At 47.4% G+C, this 22,858-nt stretch overlaps 1 protein-coding gene across 1 annotated transcript in view; it reads right to left on the bottom strand.

Moving 5' to 3' along the window:
- FBXO21 (F-box protein 21) overlaps window positions 1-20,518 on the bottom strand; it is a gene marked incomplete at its 3' end in the record, with an annotated part of 100,578 nt that extends 80,060 nt beyond the window's left edge. The window contains exons 1-3 of the mRNA XM_082252210.1: window positions 20,204-20,518; window positions 13,840-13,975; window positions 8,584-8,681 (exon numbers count right to left, since the gene is read on the bottom strand). Coding sequence (XP_082108336.1) covers window positions 8,584-8,681; window positions 13,840-13,975; window positions 20,204-20,478 — 509 coding nt within the window. The 5' untranslated portion in view covers window positions 20,479-20,518. The remainder of the gene's footprint in view (window positions 1-8,583; window positions 8,682-13,839; window positions 13,976-20,203) is intronic.
- Between the last annotated feature and the right edge of the window lie 2,340 nt (window positions 20,519-22,858).

Below are 22,858 nucleotides of genomic sequence, written 5' to 3'. Positions count from 1 at the left end.
CTCTCCCAGTGGTCCACAGTGAAGGTGAAGCCCCTGGTTGCCCTTTCCAGGGCCCCAGCACACCTCACCCAGAGTCTCCATGATGAGGAGCTCTATGCTGGTCTTGGTGTCCTGACTCTTATCCTTCAGATCCTCTACTGGGGGTCACAGAAGCTGCCATGAACTCCTGACACCGCCAGGCCACCTGGTCCTCCTATGACACCGAGGCTGGGTCTCTGCCCGCTATAGCTGAGAGAATCCCGCCGCCAGTCTAGCCACCACCGCTGCCGCCAACAGGACCGAGGAACTGGCTCTGCACCCCATGAACATATCCTACTTACTACATGACAGCCCACATATGTACTCACTGATGCAAGTATCCTCCTCGCGGGAAATGCAGACCAGCCTCCATGAACTGTATGGGCGGGGCCCTGAATCCATCGCGATTTGACTGCTCTGGCTCTCTGTAATTTACATGGGCTCACACAGCACAATTTAAGGGGGGCCTGCTCTAAGTGATTTCCGGCTCAGAGCGACCCACTCAAACGCAGCTCGCGACCCACCAGTGGGTCCCGACCCACAGTTTGGGAACTCCTTTTTTAGAGGATTCAGTTAAAACATTTTCTATTTCTGTGGCCTTACCTCAACTGAACCATTATAACAATACAACTATGTGATTTAATTTGGTGGTTTCCATACAGGCAGTGTACATAACTTACAAATTGGTCTGTATCTTTTTTCAGTCTCAGTTTTAGCTTTCCGTTACATCAAAACAAAATATGCGCAAATCAAGTTTGATTTCTTTAGAATTAAGCCACAACTTGAGTAGAAAACGGAATTTTTGTAAAATCTTACCTGTAAAATTCCTTTCTCTGAGTCCTCCGACAGTCGCCGCCCCTTCATATTCATCACCAATGGGTTATGTCCTCTTATCCGTAGGAGTAGCTAGGCAATAGAATATGTTATTACAAAGACTTTTAACATATCCCCACCCCCAGGGGGTGGTCCCCTCAGTACATAACCCTCCACTTCCTGTATCCAACTCAGTTTCAGTGGAATAGCAGTAGAGAGTACATCAAAAACCCCAAAAGAGGGGCGGGGGCGGCGACTGTCGGAGGACTCAGAGAAAGGAATTTTACAGGTAAGATTTTACAAAAATTCCGTTTTCTCTTACGTCCTCCGACAGTCGCCGCCCCTTCATATTCATCACCAATGGGATGTCCCAAAGCAGTGTAAACATGAGGGGTGGGAAGAACGCAGCCGCGCCCAAGGCAACGCCGTCTCCCCATCAGAGAAAGGAACCTTACCAAAGGAAGGAAACCAGTTGGGCATAAGAACAAAACACTCGCTCAACAGGAGCAAGAAAACCCAGGGAAAAACAAATGTCCCAAACAGTCAAAGAACCCGTAACAAGGGCTCTAGGGAACTGCCGCACTAAGAACCTTGCGGCCAAAGGAAGCATCAGCCGATGCCTGAACATCTACTCTGTAGAATTTTGTGAAAGTGTGTACGGTCGACCAAGTCGCCGCCTTACACACCTGGGCCACAGAGGCCCCATGACGACAGGCCCAAGACGTACTCAGAGATCTGGTAGAGTGCGCCTTCACAGGTACAGGGGGAACTTTCCCCTTCAAAGCATAGGCCTGTTCAATGGTCTGTCTGATCCATTTGGCGATGGTAGAAGCCGACGCCGCCATGCCCTTCCGAGGACCTTCCGGAAGAACAAACAAGGCATCCGACTTGCGAAAAGACTCAGTCGATTTTAAGTAGACTCTAATCGCCCGGACAACATCCAAGGAGTGAAGCAGCACCTCCGTCGGATGCTTAGGCTTCGCGCAGAGCGAAGGTAGGACAATGTCCTCATTGAGATGAAAGTCCGAAACCCTTTTTGGAAGAAAAGAAGGGTTAGGTCGCAAGACCACCTTGTCCAAATGCACAACCAGATACGGAGATTTGCAGGACAAGGCTGCCAGCTCCGACACTCGACGAGCCGAGGTGATAGCCACCAAAAAGGCGACCTTCTTGGATAACAAAGACAGCGAGATCTCCCTGATCTTTTCAAAAGGAGCACGCTGCAATACAGACAGGACTAGATTCAAGTCCCAAGGGGGAAGAGGGTCCCTCCTAGGAGGGATCAGATGACGTACCCCCTGCACAAAAGTGCCAACCAAAGCGTTAGATGCCACAGGACGTTGAAACAGAACGGCCAAAGCGGACACCTGACCCTTGATCGTAGCCAGCGCCAAACGCTGTTCAACACCCGTCTGAAGGAAGGACAACACCCTAGACACTGAATAAGTGGTAGGAGAGAAACCCCTGGATTCGCACCAGGCAAAATACGCCTTCCAAGTACGGTAGTAAACCTTCCCCGAGGAAGACTTCCTCGCATTGATCAAGGTGTGAATGACCTCAGGGGAAAGACCCCTGTTCTTCAGGACCTCGGTCTCAACAGACAGGCCGTCAAAGCCAGCGACTGTAAAACAGGATGGAAGATCGGTGTCATAGGAGGACCAGGTGGCCTGGCGGTGTCAGGAGTTCATGGCAGCTTCTGTGACCCCCAGTGGTGATCACCGTCCATGAAAAGGGACGAAAAGACTTGCCCCCCGACACTGAGGGGGACCGAAGCCACCACAGAAGATCCCTTCTGGTCTGAGAACTCAAGGATATCTGAAGATCCAGAGAGTGCGGTCGCCCGTCCCACTTGGACAATATCTCCGCTTGGAGACCCCGAGTGTGAAACTGGGCGAAGGGAATCGCCTCGAAAGCCGAGACCATCAATCCCAGACACCGCATGCACGTCCGAACGGATGAGAACTGATTGTCCCTGAGGGACCTGACTCCCTCCTGAAGAGTCCTGAGTTTGTCGTCCGGTAGGAAGACCTTCGCCTGGACAGAGTCCAGAATCATTCCCAGGTATGGGAGGCGGACCGACGGGCACAATGTTGATTTTGGGAAATTGATCGTCCAACCAAACTCTTGCAGAGTCTGCAACGTGACGGACAGATCCTTCACCAGACCTTGGTTGGTCGCAGACCGAACCAGAATATCGTCCAGATATCCCAGGACCGATATGCCCTGGGCTCTCAACAAGGCCAGAACCGGAGCCAGCACTTTGGTGAACACCCTCGGAGCCGAGGCGAGACCGAAAGGCAAAGCCACAAATTGGTAATGATCCTCCGCTATGGCGAATCGAAGGTACCTCTGGTGACCCTCGAAGATGGGGATGTGAAGATACGCATCCTTCAAGTCGATGGAAGCCATGAATTCCCCCGGAACCAGGGCAGCCACCACCGACCGCAGTGATTCCATGCGGAACTTGCGCACCCGCACAAAGCGGTTTAGCGCCTTCAAGTCCAGAATCGGACGTACCTTGCCCTCTTTCCTGGGCACGGTGAACAGATTGGAATAGAACCCCCGAAATCTGTCCCGATGAGGCACCGGGACCACCACACCCTGAGCCTTCAGGTCCTGCACCGCTAGGCGCAGGTCCCGCAAACGCTCCGGGGATAACAGAAGATTTGAGGGAAAAAATCTGCTCTTCGGCCGAGAGAGAAACTCGATCTTGTAGCCAGATTGAACGATTTCCTGAACCCACCTGTCCCGAACCCGGGACAGCCATGGTCGAGAGAAGCCGAGCAAGCGTCCCCCCACCCCAGACTCGGGTGAGGGCGTCCCTTCAGGCCACACTGTTGTGGGCCGCAGAACCGGATTGGCCGGACTTTTGCTTACCTGTCCACGGCTTCTTGTGGGAGCCTTGACCCTTAGACGGCTTGCCCCTATAGTGTGACCGAAAGGCACGAAAGGACCCCTGATGGGGTCGAAAGGAAGCATGCTTCTTACCAGGAGCCGCCTTGGGCTTGTGGGATTGAGGCAAGAGCGTGCTCTTACCACCCGTAACTCCCTTAATCAGTGCATCTAAGGATTCGCCAAAAAGGCGAGAACCATCATAAGGCAAATTGGCCAAAGTCTTATGGGAAGATTGATCCACAGACCAACACTTCAACCAAACCAGGCGGCGATTTAACACCGCCACACTGTGTACACGTGCAGCCAACGGAACCATATCCAGGTCCGCATCGCACAAATACATGACACCCTGGTGGATTTGATCCACCATATCCAAGGTCGCCTGGGGGGCAGAATCAGCCACCAGGACCCGCCTAAGCACCTGCGTCCAGCTCGCGACCGCCTGGGCCGCCATAAGAGAAGCAAATAAGGCTTTTAACATAGAACCCATAATAGAATAGGTGTGACGGGCAAGAGATTCCATTCTCTTGTCCGTGGCATCCCGGAACACCGGGGTGTCTTCAGCCGGAATCGCAGTGGATTTGTTCAAAACCGCTATCGCATGATCCACCGGCGGTGGAATACACCAGCGCTCATCAGTAGCAGGCGTAAAGGGATAGCATAGCTTAAACCTACTAGGTACAGCAAATGGTTTGCGTATATTACGCCACTGTTCTTTCACAGCGTTTTGGAAATCATCAGTGCAGGGGAACACCTGCGACGCTTTGCGTCTTTTCTGCGTTCCATAAGCCGCTAAGGCAGCTGGAGGACATGATTCCTCCTCTAATCGCAGTGTTTGCTTGATAGAAGCAACCAATTCATCCATGAGTGCAAGCTCTTCAGACGAGCCAGGGGGAGAATTATCAACCCCCTCCACCTCAGCCTCCATCTCTGACCCGATAAGGTCCAGGGAGGAACGGGACCCCGATAAGGAGATCCCAGCCACAGCAGCCCCAGCACCATCACCCTCTGAATCAGAGGAAACTGACACCCTGGGCCTTTTTGTGGATTGAGCAGCCACCAGCTTTTGCACCTGAGTCGCAAGGCTAGCCACAATCGCAGCCAAATCCCCCCCGGGGGGGGAGATTGCAGACCCCTGGCTTCCCACTAAGGCTGTAGGAAATTTGTTTTCCTGAGAATCCATGCCCCTGTAGCAGAAAAATAAATGGGTGACCGCCCCTTTAAGAGAGCGCTGCGATCGTAGCCCACTTCACACAAAAAACCCCCCACACAAGGGACCCCCACAGGGACAATGAACCAAGGCAGGACACAGGGAATAGAGGGAAATGAACCTGAAGATCGCTGCTGCTGCTGCTGCCTGCGGTGCTTCTGAAGGAAAGGAAGTGCTGGTATACAGGGCGCTCTATTAAAGCCTATGGAGGCTACAAGAAAATGGCCGCCATGCATGTAAAACATGCGGCCGGAGCGATCGCAGCCAAAATGGCGCCGTTTGGCGCCGAAACCGCCGCTCCCACACCCCATGAGGGTGAAATAGTAAAATACACCAATTGCCCAGCAAAAGGAATAAACATGTTAAACCGCCGCAGCGGCGCTGTAATGTGCCCCAAGCATGAGAAACTCAAGCCCCACAGCACACAGCCGTTCACATACAGACTGACACAGAGTGCAGCACAACCCCCCCTCCTGCAGCCCACAGCATGCAATACGAGGGATAGGGAGACAGTAACAGTGTGAACACAGGGTAAGGTAACACAGTCCCAGACTGACACCCCCCAGACAGACAGGTCCCCACATACATACACTTACCTCTTACATGGCGTGGGGAACCCGCACAGGCGAACAAACCGCTGAACATGAGGCAGGGAGAGTCGCATCTAGGACGCATCAGAGGGTGGGTTGAGAAACCGCACAGCGTCCGGTGAGGTAGCCACCTCACCTGGCATCCCTGCACGGAACAGGGATGGGTCATTCAGAAAACTCAGGAGCGATACCTGACTGAACGCTCGATGGCGGGCTGAGAAACCACTGACCCACAACCTGCGACCAGGGGGGTCAGCCCGAGACGCAGCCCGCATGATCCTCTTCTTCCGAAGAACTAACTAACGCTGATAAAATAACAGCTAACAAGAAAGAGAGAAAAACTCAAATAAAATCCAAAAAAAAGGAAAGAGAGCCGAGACAAGGTGTCCCAGCACAGAAACATCCAGCCACTCCTGACAGCTAGACAAATGAAACTGAGTTGGATACAGGAAGTGGAGGGTTATGTACTGAGGGGACCACCCCCTGGGGGTGGGGATATGTTAAAAGTCTTTGTAATAACATATTCTTTTGCCTAGCTACTCCTACGGATAAGAGGACATAACCCATTGGTGATGAATATGAAGGGGCGGCGACTGTCGGAGGACGTAAGAGAAAAGCCTTTTTCTGGCCAGCATGCTCTAGAGAAGGACCCTTGCTCTTTGTGTGAGGCAGTGGGCTCTCTGCAGAAGTCCAACACCCCCTTCTCTTGGGTCAGACCTATACCTCCACAATCCGAAAGGATCATAATCCCAGCTGACTGGTAAACTAAATCTACAAATCTCCAGGTTTCCACAAATCTACAAAATAAATATATTTCTACATTGTTTCAAATGGGGATTTTTTTGGTAGAATAAATAATAGAATAGACAAATCACCCGAGGAAGAAAATGTGGATCTCCTGAATTTAACAAAAGTTTCTGTTGGTGCACACATACCACTGTCTAGGGATTGTGCTCTATGGCAGTGCGATTACAACTTTACCAGCATAAAGATCACATTAACAAAAATGTAAAATTAAGTCAGAATACTTAAAAAAAAAAAAAAAACACTGTCATGATATCAAAAGAAAACACTGCAAAAAAAAAAAAATGAAAGAAAGAAACTACAAAATGACCAAGCTACTTCTGGCTAGAAATCCAGTTTATAAGACTCCATGCACCCTTGGGCGACTTCAAAATGGTGCAATTTCCAGTGTGCATTTATCCACCTAAGCCCCGGAAGATTTACCCCCTTCCTGACCAGGGCCTATTTTGCGATTCGGCACTGTGTGAATTTAACGGACAATTGCGCGGTCATGCGACGCCGTACCTAAACTAATTTGACGTCCTTTTTTCCCCACAAACAGAGCTTTCTTTTGGTGGTATTTGATCACCTGTGCGATTTTTTGATCATCCGCTATAAACAAAAAAAAGAGGGTAAATTTTGCAAAAATAACAATATTTTTCACATTTTTTTTTATATGAAAATCCCCCCAAAAAAAAAAAATGTAAAAATCAAAATTTAACATTTTAGGCCAATTTGTTTTATGCTACATATGTTTGGTAAAAAAAAAAAAAATGCAAAAAGCGTATTTTGATTGGTTTGCGCAAAAGTTATTGCGTTTACTAACTAAGGGAAAGATTTTTGTCATTTTCATTGTTTTTTTTTTAACGAGTAATGGCGGCGATCTGCATTTTTTTTTTGCGAGACTGCGACATTGCGGCGGACAGATTGGACCCTTGACTGTAATTTTTGAGACTTTTGGGGTTACCAGTGACATTACTACAGTAATCAGTGCTATACATATGCACTGTTACTGTAAAAATGACACAGGCAGTGAAGGGATAACTTTATTTGAGACGGAGGGGTTAAGTGTGTCCCTAGGGGCGTGCTTCTAACTGTGATTGGCTGTGGCTTGAGGTGTAAGAACAGAGATCAACGGTCCTACATAGCAGAACCGTATGATCTCAATTCTTACACAGGGGAGAATGACAGGCGGCTTGTTTAAATTAGCCGCCTGCCTTTCTCCCGCTTAATGGACAATCGCGAGTGCCCGGCGGACATCGGGTCTGCCGGGCACACGCGCGCGCGGGGGGGGGGGGGCAAGTGGTTATATTGCGACTTTGGTCAGCTCTTCCCCACAACCCTGGCCTGGGGTTGTGGGGGTGTGAGGGTGCCTTATCAGAATCTGGAAGCCCCCTTTAACAACGGGACTCCCAGATCCTGACATCCTCCTATGTGAATGAGTATGGGTTACTCATTCACAAAAAAAAAAAGAAAAGAAAAGAAGAAGGTGGTATAGTGTAAATAAAGACAGCAGACAGTTCCCTCGGTGTAGATCCATCATCAATTATGATTAATGCCGCTTTGCCGAACTACATAAAAAAGAAAAAAAAAAGGAAGAAAGGAGGTACACACCCAATGCTGGCCCCTGCCTGACAGTCCTGCCCCCTTATGACGTCATAAACCTGGCATGCCCGGGCGCAGACCTATTTTCATTTTTTTTTCCCTGTTTGGGTTCGACGGCTTAGGTTTTTGATAAAAGGTCAGGTCAAAAACTGGCTGTATGTTTTATTTACTTTAAACTTTTTTTTTTTTTTTTTGAGAATGAGTAGGGGTACTATGTACCCCTACTCATTCACATGGGGGGCTCGGGATCGGGGGGGGGTCCCTTGTTAAAGCGAGTGCCTAACAACCAGGGTGTGCCTCTAAAGTTGGTCAAACCTTTTGCATGCAAAACATTCAGGTGCGACTTTCATGTGACTTTTAAGAGTTAACAATGAAGTCTAAGGCCCTCAAGTTGCATGAAAGTCGGACCAAAGCAGTGCATAAACGTTTTTGAAGTTGCTGCAACTTTAAGTCGCATAGATATGAACGGTACTCATTGGAGTACATTGGCTGCGATTTTGAAGTCCAAAGTCTCATGACAAGTCGCACAAGTGTGAATGGAGCTTAAATCAAGCTTTGTTTTCAGGTACTAGGACAGAGGTGGTAAATATAGAGCTTTAGACAAATAGATTATTGGGGAATATCTAGAATCTGACAGCCATATGCAAAAACATCATTGTGATAACTTACCAGCTCTCTATACCAAGTATCGATAATAACTCATCTTCAATAAAATGTACAGGATGGCCCAAACTCTCAACATCATTAAAACCTTCACAAGGCAAACGCTAATGAAAAAAAAAAAAAAAAAAAAAAAAGTTACTTTACCATAAAGGTTACAATCTGCATAACTCAGAAATATACAAGCTGGGATTCTAAAATGCAAGAAAGACTGGCATAGTACTTGTTAGTAATCCTAAAAATAAATAAATAAAAAATAATAACAATTATAATCATTAATGGATTTTTGTATTCACTATAAAATCTTTTTGTAGGAGTATTTTGAGAGCACAGGAATCCAGATATTGTCGGGATGTCCTAAAGCAGTCCAGCTGAGGGTTGAGCAACACAGCAAAAATTGTTAACGAGCACAACAAGAAAACCGAGAACTACCTGTAGTAAAGAGCATGATCTATGAATGGAGGGTGTGGAGCTATCAATCATCCACCCATCCAATTAACAAAACCCCCTGAATACAGAGCTATCAATCATCTCCATTGAGCAAAACTCCTCTGGATACAGGGAGAAGAAACGGTTGCAGCCCTCTGAAGAGGCATAAGGATCACACTAGGGACTACCTGGTATATAGAGACAGACTTATGGTCTGCTTAGAAACCTGTAACAAAAGAAAAAGGGGAGGGGAAATAGAAGAGGGGGGTGGTGATCTTAAAAAGGAGCCCAATGCTCCTCTGAGAGAGGAAAGGGGTCTAACACCTTGTCTGATGAGGGATCTGAAACTACAAAGGCCATGGAACTCAGTAGCAAGAACTTTAGACCGAAAACCTTACCCACAGGTGACAGATAGTTACAATGCTGGAATCCGACAAATCCTGACCCAGCCTGATCTTGCAGGTGTTCGGCCCTTTGGCAAGGTAATTACTCTTCATAGGAGGTCGTCAAAGCATCACGCAATGGGGGTTCCAGAAAAAAGCACTGGGCTGAACACAGAAGACAGTGCTTTGAGAAGTAACAAATATGGATGGGAGAAACCAAGTCCTTAGCTAGGGAGTTGGTCCTGGTGAAGGTAGGCCCCTTCTGTTTGCTGGTCAAGCTAGTAGGTCCGAGGGTCCCTCCAGAAAAGAGGGGCACCATGCACTATGAAGACATTTTCAGGTCCCACTGATAGGTGATTTTTCAGGGGAAAGAGTAGAGGCCCAAATGGGGCACAACTCAAGAGATTGAGTTGACACATCGGCTGGAACAAGGGGTCCAGGGGTAGGAGGAATTCAAGGAGACAAGGAAACATGCATCAACTGCGTGGTAGAAGGGGAGGTAAAAAGGAGCAGCTGAAGGGGGCACCAGGAACAAGGGATTAGCCTGTGTGCTTAAAAAGGGAATCTCTCTGTATCTGTGTGCTAGAGAGGCAAACAGAAGGGGCCTACCTTCACACAGAAGGCTTACCCAGGCTCTGACTTCCAGTCCTATGGGCTGTCTGGGAGTCAGGCTTTGAAGACCAGAGGCTATGTAGTTCTATAGTTCCATCGTTAGTTATGAAAAAAAGGACACAAGCCCATCTAGTTCAAGTGGAAAACCCCCACTATCCTTTACTCACAGTTGATCTGGAGAAAGGCAAAAGAACCCTAAAAAGCATGACCCAATTTGCTCCAGCAGGGGAAAAAAATATTCACTGGATCAACTGCCCCCGATACCTATAAATGTTAGTACAAAAGTGCAATGCAGGACAAAAGTTTAGATGCTTGTAACTAGCCATGACAATTGAAGCGTAAGGCTCCGGACACCTGTTCCAGATGCTCAATTAAGAAGTGGTCTATCCAGGGGCACAGACAGCAATAAAACGAATCCCTCTCCACTCTATCCAAAATAAAAAAAAAAGTTTTGCCTGTAGTTATTCTTTAATTCTACAGCGCAAATGGCTTTACTCTTAGGGTCCTTTCACATGGGGCGGACCGTTTTTTGATCCGCTCTGGCACTTTTTTTTTTTTACGGACATGGATGACACTTGTGTCATTCAGTCCGTATATCATCCAATCCATTTACAGAGGATAAACGGAGATAATGTATGTCAATGGGATTGCGGATGTCAGCGGATGACACCGCTGACATCTGTTTTTGCGTCTGTTCCGTTTTTTTAAACAGAAGAAAAAATAGGGTTCTCTTCCCTTCCAAAAAATGGAACTGATAGGAAAGGACACAAATCGGATGTCAGTGGATGGTCATCCGCTGACATCCGCAATCCCATTGACATGCAATATGTCCATTTTTCATCCGCAAAAAAATGGATGAAAAAACGAACATACGGACCGCCCGTGTAAAAGGACCCTTGGTGAGTTCTTCAGAGACAAGTGCTTAGGGAGCACCATGGCTTCAGACCTGGAAAGTGCTGCAAACTTTTACCACCACACAAAGGTCTACAAGCAGTAGACCCATATGTCCAGTCCAGCCAGCTCCAGACACAGCACTCCAAAGTCCGGCTGATTTAGATAACTGCTAAGTAGAGATCAGCTCAAGCAGTGATGCGGTGAGGAATCTGGATTGAAGTTGTTGGATTAAGCATTCAGAGAAAAAAGCTAGCAAATGTTGGTTTAGGCATTTTTTAGCAGAGCTGAGGACACTAGCAAAAAAACTAGAAATTTTTGGTGGAAGAGCAGTTGTCATGAGACTGGCTTCCATTTTTGTTTATTTGCCAGTGGCCAATTCTCCTGTAGGCAGCAGTATAACCCAGCAGTATCTGAATGTGTGTCCATCAGTGAGCAGATATATGCAGCAGATTTCCCGAGTTCCAACTGCCATGGTCCCATGATTGTGTAACAATCTCATGATAGATTTTCCATAATGTCCTGCGAAACGCGCCAGCTGCGCCCCATCTGATGGGTATGAGCCTGGTGGTATCTTGCCTATTGTAACGCCTGTGTAATTTCTCCTCTTGTGAGTATAATGGTTTTACTTTTTTATTTAATGAAAGAGTTTTACAGTAATGCACTAGGCTGGTGTGCCTTCTTCTTTGTTTTTTGGCCAGATGATTTCTGCCCACACCCTCCTTAGGGCTCTTTCACACAGGCGGTCCGATCAGATCCGCCTGTCAGTTTTTTAGGCGGATCTGATCGGATCCTCCATGCAGCTCTATGGGGCAGCGGATGTCAGCGGAGACATCTCCGCTGACACCCGCTGACACCCGTATCCGATCCTGTCCGTGAAATCTGGACGGATGGAAACCTTATTTTTCCATCCGTTCAGGTATCGGATGAGAGCGGATAGGCGGTCCGCTCTCATCCGATCCCCCATAGAGAGCAGCGGGGGCTGTGACACCTCCCTCCCTGCACTGCAAGCGGAGACGGAGCTGTCATCCACCGGCTCAGCGGGGATCGCGGATCGATCCCCGCTGAGCAGCACGGGTCCGCCTACGGAGGTGGACCGTGTGAAAGAGCCCTTAGAGACCAGAAATAAGGGGCTGAATCAGCAGTTGAGAGCTTTCCTTTTACCATCAAACAAGGAACATTAGCAATGGCGTATGAGAGCCACTGATCCCCCTTGCTCATTGGATTCGACTTTGCCAAACCTGCAGACCCGGGCTTTGTTAAGTATTTTTAGTCTTAAATCCTTTCTATTTCTCTGCTGTATTATTGTCTCCTTAACACCAATAATAACCTTTTTCTGTAAACATTTTATTTGCACCGTTTTACCTGCTTTATTATTAAACAAGATTTTTAAGATCGTAAAATTATCTCTGATGCACTAACTCAGAAACAAAAGAAGTCTCTCTGAAGAGTGCTACTACATGGTAAATCTGTGGACATACCTGTCTGTGGTGACATTGTGTGTTACAGACGTTTATATAAAGTCATTAATGTTTTTGCTAATATGGTGAACGTTTGATATTTATGACAAACTATCTAGTGGAAGAGTAAAGAGTTAACTGCGTACTTAACAAAACCCAGCGACAATGGAACTCAGTCAGCTGGCCCTCAGATTGCGGTCCCACAAGCTGGAAAATCTTTGTTCAGGGGGAGAGTGCCATCGTCGTATATCAGTGACAGCGTGGTGTGAGTTTGACCAGCCATTTGTTACAAGTTAGTGAAGGTGGACGGTGTTTGACTCCACGTCTGTCACAAGCATGTCTATTTCTAATAGCAGTAAATTAATTTCTATTTTACAGGGAACATAAAAAAATGACATATAAAAAGCAACTTAAAGGTCATTAAAAACACAAACTGTTAAATCTATGTAAAGACTACAGCCAATTTACTGAAATAACCACTGACATCCTAACTGGTTCCTCATAAAAGACCTCAGCTCCATGGACCAATGACATTACGAAGCCTGAGGCTTCATTCACATGTCAGCGTTGCGATCGCGGGCAGAATCACCGCTATTCTGCCCGCGATCAGGAAATCATTGCAAATCGCGGGACGCCTGTGCGTTGCCTGTAATTTGCATTAGCCCCCCAAACGCTGTGCGATGTTGCCGCGATTTGCACCTGCCAAATCACGGTAACATCGCGCAAAAAAAATTGCGGGACGCATGACGCCCCAAAGAAGCTCTTGTACCTTTTTTGGGCGTCATGCGTCCTGCGATTTTTTTTTGCGCGATGTTACCGCGATTTGGCAGGCGCAAATCGCGGGAAAACATCGCACAGCGTTTGGGATGCTATTGCAAATCACGGGCAACGCACAGGCGTCCCGCGATTTGCAATGATTTCCGGATCGCGGGCAGAATCGCGGTGATTCTGCCCGCGATCGCAACGCTGACATGTGAATGAAGCCTTACATCGGCTCACTCAGAAGACAGACTGCATTGTCTGTCATGTGAGCTAAAAACAAAGTTTGACTATAAACATCGTGATTGCTAGGTTTACAGACGAAAACGCCAACTCGCCAAAATCTCCAACCATGTCACTTCCGGTGACTCTTCAGCAGGAACAATTGGAGATTTCGACGAGTTGCTGTTTTCACAGACCACCGGCAGCCAATACACTACAGTACACAAGCAGTTGCCTCTTTTACAGAATACTGGGTACGGAGGAAAAAAGCTGTCGCCGCCTTGAAGGCGGCCATGTTGTTGGTCACTAGCGGGCGTTACTAACAATGTCCAGTACTTATAGCTTGTACTGTAGTGTATTGGCTGCTGGTGGTCTGTGAAAACAGCAACTCGTGGAAATCTCCAATTTTTCCTGCTGTAGAGTCACCGGAAATGATGTGGTTGGGGATTTGGAGAGCTGGAGTTTTCGGCAGAACACCGACATAAAAAGTTGATAAAAAGTAAACTTACATGCTCCACGATGAGTTCCTTTGAGAATGAGGACACTAGTTTTCGTGCAGCTATGCCAGCCCTGTGCCGACTTTTATACTCTTCCTGCCAATCTGGAAGGTCCATTTGGTTATAGTACTTGATTATCGATGGCCATCTACATAATACAATGAACACTGTGGGTTATCTTGTGAACATATATTTTGGAATATTAGCCTTTAAAGTGATTGTAAACGATCGCCTTGTAAAACAACCCATTCAGTTTAAAATAGAAATGAAAGGCAAAACATTTTTGTATAGAAATATGAAAATAATTAGAAATACCTTTTTCCCTTTTTTTATAAGTGATCACATTCCCTCTGTTCTCAGCTGCATAGTAGCTGGCGAAGGAGAAGCAGCAACACACTGAGCTTCTCAATGAATGGCTGTGCAGCAGGGGAGTGTCAGGACACGTCTGATCATTGCACACTGAGTTCTCAGCAAGGCTAGAGAACTGACTACGATGGCTCTCCTGCTTAGTGTGGTCAGTTTTTATAGGAAAGCAAGGGGATTTGCAGGAACACCAGGGATTTCACATAAAGTAATTAATACAAAGAGAACAGGATATCTCCTCATACATGTACAGCAGGCACATATCAGGAATATGAAATACTGGGGTAACAAAAGCTTTAAATATAGTGTCAGTCTTTGGGATGCAAAAACAAAAATACCTCAGATAGGACTTATCCAGGCTGATCAATAAAAACTGAACCAATATAACTATAACACAAGTCCTGGAGGATCAGTATCATCCACCAGTTTTGGGAGTTTATTAGTCAACAGTTAGAGACCACATCTAATGCAGTGGGATGCAGTTGGTTGCATTTTTGACTACAAACTGCATAGACAGTCCAAAATCAAGGTAATTAGGTAATCCTATGGGCACAGTTCACATTATTGTAGTGCAGTAAAAAAAAAAAAATAGAGCACGCTGCATTTTTCCACATGCAAAAGCACAATGTACATAGAAGCCCAGGGAAAGAAAGAAGAAGGAAGTGACCTCAGGACAAATTCAGATAGAAAAATGAGCGTCAACTATATGTTACATACAAGGAAAAAACATGCAGTAGATATGCAGTTTCTAATATGAATGGGCCCTAAATAATGAAGGAAGCAGAGTGTGAATCCACTGAGCAAGGATAGCGTGTTTACATCAAAATCCTGGATACAAAATATAGAGTTGTGCAGCGCTGTCTGTGTGAGGTCTGTGTTTGCCTTGAAGGGGTGCACAGATGGCCCATGCATCCTTCTGCAGGCAGTCCTAACCATGATCATTGGAACACTGCAGCTGCACTGACACAGCCACTGCTCTCAATCGGACAGCCCTGCAAGTGGACTGGAAAAACCATTACACTACACCCACCATTTAACTGCCTGACATACTGACCAATTCCTGAGCTACCAATAAAACCTGATAATATGACCAATCTCTGATCTCCTTATACCTTGTTCTACACTGACCAATCCATGATCTCCCGGTCATTTCACACACTGACCAATCCCTAATCTCCCTGTACCTTCTTTTCACACACTGACCAATCTCTGACCTCCTTGTCTTCTCACACAATGACCAATCCCTCACCTCCTTGTCTTCTCACACACTGACCAATCCCTGATCTCCATGTCTTCTCACACACTGACCAATCCCTGATCTCCATGTCTTCTCACACACTGACCAATCCCTGATCTCCATGTCTTCTCACACACTGACCAATCTCTGACCTCCTTGTCTTCTCACACACTGACCAATCCCTGACCTCCTTGTCTTCTCACACACTGACCAATCCCTGACCTCCTTGTCTTCTCACACACTGACCAATCTCTGACCTCCTTGTCTTCTCACACACTGACCAATCCCTGACCTCCTTGACTTCTCACACACTGACCAATCCCTGACCTCCTTGTCTTCTCACACACTGACCGATCCCTGACCTCCTTGTCTTCTCACACACTGACCAATCCCTCACCTCCTTGTCTTCTCACACACTGACCAATCCCTGACCTCCTTGTCTTCTCACACACTGACCAATCCCTGACCTCCTTGTCTTCTCACACATTGACCAATCCCTGACCTCCTTGTCTTCTCACACATTGACCAATCCCTGACTTCCTTGTCTTCTCACACACTGACCAATCCCTCACCTCCTTGTCTTCTCACACACTGACCAATCCCTCACCTCCTTGTCTTCTCACACACTGACCAATCCCTCACCTCCTTGTTTTCTCACACACTGACCAATCCCTGTCCTCCTTGTTTTCTCACACACTGACCAATCCCTGTCCTCCTTGTTTTCTCACATACTGACCAATCCCTCACCTCCTTGTCTTCTCACACACTGACCAATCCCTGACCTTGTTTTCTCACACACTGACCAATCCCTGTCCTCCTTGTCTTCTCACACACTGACCAATCCCTCACCTCCTTGTCTTCTCACACACTGACCAATCCCTCACCTCCTTGTCTTCTCACACAATGACCAATCAATCACCTCCTTGTCTTCTCACACACTGACCAATCCCTGACCTCCTTGTTTTCTCACACACTGACCAATCCCTGTCCTCCTTGTTTTCTCACACACTGACCAATCCCTCACCTCCTTGTCTTCTCACACACTGACCAATCCCTGATCTCCATGTCTTCTCACACACTGACCAATCCCTGATCTCCATGTCTTCTCACACACTGACCAATCTCTGACCTCCTTGTCTTCTCACACACTGACCAATCCCTGACCTCCTTGTCTTCTCACACACTGACCGATCCCTGACCTCCTTGTCTTCTCACACACTGACCGATCCCTGATCTCCATGTCTTCTCACACACTGACCGATCCCTGATCTCCATGTCTTCTCACACACTGACCAATCCCTGATCTCCATGTCTTCTCACACACTGACCAATCTCTGACCTCCTTGTCTTCTCACACACTGACCAATCCCTCACCTCCTTGTCTTCTCACACACTGACCAATCCCTGATCTCCATGTCTTCTCACACACTGACCGATCCCTGACCTCCTTGTCTTCTCACACACTGACCAATCCCTGACCTCCTTGTCCTCTCACACACTGACCAATCCCTCACCTCCTTGTCTTCTCACACACTGACCAATCCCTCACCTCCTTGTCTTCTCACACACTGACCAATCCCTCACCTCCTTGTCTTCTCACACACTGACCAATCCCTGACCTCCTTGTCTTCTCACACATTGACCAATCCCTGACCTCCTTGTCTTCTCACACATTGACCAATCCCTGACCTCCTTGTCTTCTCACACACTGACCAATCCCTGACCTCCTTGTCTTCTCACACACTGACCAATCCCTGACCTCCTTGTCTTCTCACACACTGACCAATCCCTCACCTCCTTGTCTTCTCACACACTGACCAATCCCTGACCTCCTTGTTTTCTCACACACTGACCAATCCCTGTCCTCCTTGTTTTCTCACACACTGACCAATCCCTGTCCTCCTTGTCTTCTCACACACTGACCAATCCCTCACCTCCTTGTCTTCTCACACACTGACCAATCCCTGACCTTGTTTTCTCACACACTGACCAATCCCTCACCTCCTTGTTTTCTCACACACTGACCAATCCCTGTCCTCCTTGTCTTCTCACACACTGACCAATCCCTCACCTCCTTGTCTTCTCACACACTGACCAATCCCTCACCTCCTTGTCTTCTCACACACTGACCAATCCCTGACCTTGTTTTCTCACACACTGACCAATCCCTCACCTCCTTGTTTTCTCACACACTGACCAATCCCTCACCTCCTTGTCTTCTCACACACTGACCAATCCCTCACCTCCTTGTCTTCTCACACACTGACCAATCCCTGTCCTCCTTGTCTTCTCACACACTGACCAATCCCTCACCTCCTTGTCTTCTCACACACTGACCAATCCCTCACCTCCTTGTCTTCTCACACACTGACCAATCCCTCACCTCCTTGTTTTCTCACACACTGACCGATCCCTGACCTCCTTGTTTTCTCACACACTGACCAATCCCTGTCCTCCTTGTTTTCTCACACACTGACCAATCCCTGTCCTCCTTGTTTTCTCACACACTGACCAATCCCTCACCTCCTTGTTTTCTCACACACTGACCAATCCCTCACCTCCTTGTCTTCTCACACACTGACCAATCCCTGACCTTGTTTTCTCACACACTGACCAATCCCTGACCTCCTTGTTTTCTCACACACTGACCAATCCCTCACCTCCTTGTTTTCTCACACACTGACCAATCCCTCACCTCCTTGTTTTCTCACACACTGACCAATCCCTCACCTCCTTGTTTTCTCACACACTGACCAATCCCTCACCTCCTTGTCTTTTCACACACTGACCAATCCCTCACCTCCTTGTCTTCTCACACACTGACCAATCCCTCACCTCCTTGTCTTCTCACACACTGACCAATCCCTCACCTCCTTGTCTTCTCACACACTGACCAATCCCTGACCTCCTTGTCTTCTCACACATTGACCAATCCCTGACCTCCTTGTCTTCTCACACATTGACCAATCCCTGACCTCCTTGTCTTCTCACACACTGACCAATCCCTGACCTCCTTGTCTTCTCACACACTGACCAATCCCTGACCTCCTTGTCTTCTCACACACTGACCAATCCCTCACCTCCTTGTCTTCTCACACACTGACCAATCCCTGACCTCCTTGTTTTCTCACACACTGACCAATCCCTGTCCTCCTTGTTTTCTCACACACTGACCAATCCCTGTCCTCCTTGTCTTCTCACACACTGACCAATCCCTCACCTCCTTGTCTTCTCACACACTGACCAATCCCTGACCTTGTTTTCTCACACACTGACCAATCCCTCACCTCCTTGTTTTCTCACACACTGACCAATCCCTGTCCTCCTTGTCTTCTCACACACTGACCAATCCCTCACCTCCTTGTCTTCTCACACACTGACCAATCCCTCACCTCCTTGTCTTCTCACACACTGACCAATCCCTGACCTTGTTTTCTCACACACTGACCAATCCCTCACCTCCTTGTCTTCTCACACACTGACCAATCCCTCACCTCCTTGTCTTCTCACACACTGACCAATCCCTGTCCTCCTTGTCTTCTCACACACTGACCAATCCCTCACCTCCTTGTCTTCTCACACACTGACCAATCCCTCACCTCCTTGTTTTCTCACACACTGACCGATCCCTGACCTCCTTGTTTTCTCACACACTGACCAATCCCTGTCCTCCTTGTTTTCTCACACACTGACCAATCCCTGTCCTCCTTGTTTTCTCACACACTGACCAATCCCTCACCTCCTTGTTTTCTCACACACTGACCAATCCCTCACCTCCTTGTCTTCTCACACACTGACCAATCCCTGACCTTGTTTTCTCACACACTGACCAATCCCTGTCCTCCTTGTTTTCTCACACACTGACCAATCCCTCACCTCCTTGTTTTCTCACACACTGACCAATCCCTCACCTCCTTGTTTTCTCACACACTGACCAATCCCTCACCTCCTTGTCTTTTCACACACTGACCAATCCCTCACCTCCTTGTCTTCTCACACACTGACCAATCCCTCACCTCCTTGTCTTCTCACACACTGACCAATCCCTGACCTCCTTGACTTCTCACACACTGACCAATCCCTCACCTCCTTGTCTTCTCACACACTGACCAATCCCTCACCTCCTTGTCTTCTCACACACTGACCAATCCCTCACCTCCTTGTCTTATCACACACGGACCAATCCCTGACCTCCTTGTCTTCTCACACACTGACCGATCCCTGACCTCCTTGTTTTCTCACACACTGACCAATCCCTGTCCTCCTTGTTTTCTCACACACTGACCAATCCCTCACCTCCTTGTCTTCTCACACACTGACCAATCCCTGACCTCCTTGACTTCTCACACACTGACCAATCCCTGACCTCCTTGACTTCTCACACACTGACCAATCCCTCACCTCCTTGTCTTCTCACACACTGACCAATCCCTCACCTCCTTGTCTTCTCACACAATGACCAATCCCTCACCTCCTTGTCTTCTCACACACTGACCAATCCCTCACCTCCTTGTCTTCTCACACACTGACCAATCCCTGATCTTCATGTCTTCTCACACACTGACCAATCCCTGACCTCCTTGTCTTATCACACACTGACCAATCCCTGACCTCCTTGTCTTCTCACACACTGACCAATCCCTGACCTCCTTGACTTCTACAGACTGACCGATCCCTGATCTTCATGTCTTCTCACACACCGACCAATCCCTGACCGCCTTGTCTTCTACGATCCCCAGGTTAAAATTGCCCTGTCACACCCGATCAATCTCTTACCGAGTAAATAGCTGCTTCCTCCATATTTTCCCCCGGGTGGCACACACCGCTCGGAGCTGCCTGCAGACACTGCTGACACTGGCGATGTCCCTGTAGTCCAGATCCCCCTTACATAGGATGAGCTCCAGTAGCTCCTCCGGCAGCCCCGCCAGGCCCGGGCACATCAGCAGAGTCCTGTTCCCATCTGTCGGGGAGCAGCTCGCCGTACTGGCCGAGGAATCGCTGTCATCGTGCAGACTGCTCTCTGCATCTTCAGCTGTCAAGGCAGCAGCCATCTTTTGTTTACATGGCCTAGGAGAGCCGGTAGTCGCAGTGTGATGACGTAGTGCGGGTTTGTGTAATCCCAGTCCTGGAGGGAAGGATGACAGTGAGTGGGGGCAGGGAAGGGGAGCTCAGACAGAGATGTCAGGACAGGGCTCTGTCATTCACAGGGACTGTAATGTGATGGACATTTGATCATGTGTGGAAACAGCCCTGGCTTCTTTCTTTCAGAGGCTGACTTTTTCCTACCATTTTAAAATGGAAGTAAACTTCCATATATGACTTTTACCAACAGGTAAGCCTATAATAAGGCTTACCTATAAGGAATGTAAATATCTCCTTAACATGTACCGTTTAGGAGATATTTACATTACATGCAGCCAGTGCATGCGCTCTGAAGGAACGCCCACCCTTGCCTGTGCTTGTGCGGGAGTGATGTCATCACGGCTCTGGCCAGTCACAGAGCCGGAGTCTGTGAACCTGGAAGCAAGACAGGTGCAGATGATAGCCCACTGTAGCTCTGAGATCTCGGTGTGGGAGGGCTTCATTTTAAGGTAAGTTCAACATAATGTGCTAGTATACAATGCATACTAGCACATTATGGCTTTACCTTGCAAGGTAAAAGGAAAAAAAATGTCCAGTGGTTTACACCCGTTTTTACCATGAAGGAACATTTGATTATGTTCTAGGGAAGACATTGTAGTCTATAGGGTACAGCACGGCACAGTCTAGGGTACCTTACACACACAATTCTGCACAATAAAATATCTCTAAAGATGTTGGGTAGGCAGGAAATTGTCTATCACACTTTGAGAGACCCTAAAATCAAAGGCTGGAAATGTTATGATTCGAAAAAGTTAAGTTACCAAAAAAAAAGTTTAAAAAAAAAACAGTTTTTTTAGAGTCAACATTCTATTGTTACTGTTTGTTATTGTTAAAGCAGTTGTAAAGTCTAATTTTTTTTCACAAACATGTTATACTTACCTGCTCTGTTGCAGTGGATTTGCACAGAGCAGCCCAGATCTTCCTCTTCTGGGGTACCTCTTCTGTGATCCTGGCCCCTCCCTCCTGTTCAGTGCCCCCACAGCAAGCAGCTTGCTCTGGGGGCACCGAGCCAAGTCACAGTTCCCTGTGTCCATTCAGACACCCTAGCCCAGTAGTGGCAAACCTTGGTATCCCAGATGTTTTGGAACTAAATTTCCCATGATGCTCATGCACTCTGCAGTGTAGTTAAGCATCATGGGAAATGTAGTTCCAAAACATCTGAGGTGCCAAGGTTCGCCATCAGTGCTCTAGCCTGATCCAGCCTGCCCCTCTCTCTCCTGATTGGCTAGCCAACTTTGATTGACATTGCCATTGACACCTGCTGCTGTGTCTCAGCCAATGAGGAGAAGGAATCTCAAATGACTGAGACACTCGTGGACATCGCTGGACAGGGAGGGACCTCAGTTAAGTGTTAGGGAGGCCGAGAGGGGCTGCTGCACACAGAAGGCTTTTTATCTTAATGCATAAAATGCATTAGAATAAAAAACCTTCTGACTTTACAACTCCTTTAACTGTCATTGTTTGCTTTGCAGGAACGTCAATCAGCTGCAGCACTGATCTGTGTATTCTGACAGTAGCAGAGTGCTGCTCTTAGAATACATATGTCAGTGCCTGCAGCACTGCAGGGGGAGATTTCTCCATCTGTAGTTAAAAAAAATAAAATAAATTGTATGCCAAGCTTGGGGTGGTCAGTGAGCGGTAGCTCCTGTACTCAACATATACTTTTCTCACTTTTTTCTGGCTGAAATTTATTCATCTACATTGACTGATGTGAATGGGGGAATCTGTTCTTTTTTCCATTCAACCCCATATGTGGCTAGAACAGTTAAATCCTCTACTAATAAGAGAAAAACATACTTACCAACGTAGGAATTCACTAAAGACATTTCTAAAATTTTGGTAGTGTTAGCTAGATGTTCAGGGACTACCCCACTACAATTAACTTTACAGAGCTTACTTCAAGTATAATGCTATCCATGGTTGCTGTCATATATGCAGAACCCATATACCCCCTAATGCATCAGTCAGTTGTTGTCTCACCACCTGGCCTGACACATTTTATACTCGCAGTTTGGTCTTTTTCTGTCTGGTACTGCTGATGCATGCTCATGTCTTTAGATCCATAATTTACTGTTTAAAGGGTAAGATAACCTTTACAGAAAATCTGTAATGTGAATTTACACTGGACCCCCTTCCCATTTCCCCCGGTCCTGCTATACAGGAGTGCTGCAATCTCCCGCTATGAGACATCAGGTCGCCACTGTACCGGTCCAGGGATTTGAAATCCCAGCGGCTTAATCTCCTATACCTACCTCTTAGTGTGTATGGATAGGAGGCGTTCTAATTGGT

Source organism: Pelophylax lessonae (genome assembly GCF_965119305.1).
Source record: "Pelophylax lessonae genome assembly, chromosome: 1".
Classification (NCBI taxonomy): Eukaryota; Metazoa; Chordata; class Amphibia; order Anura; family Ranidae; genus Pelophylax; species Pelophylax lessonae.
The sequence above is the reverse complement of the archived record's forward strand: the minus strand, read 5'-3'. Positions and strand labels throughout refer to the sequence as shown.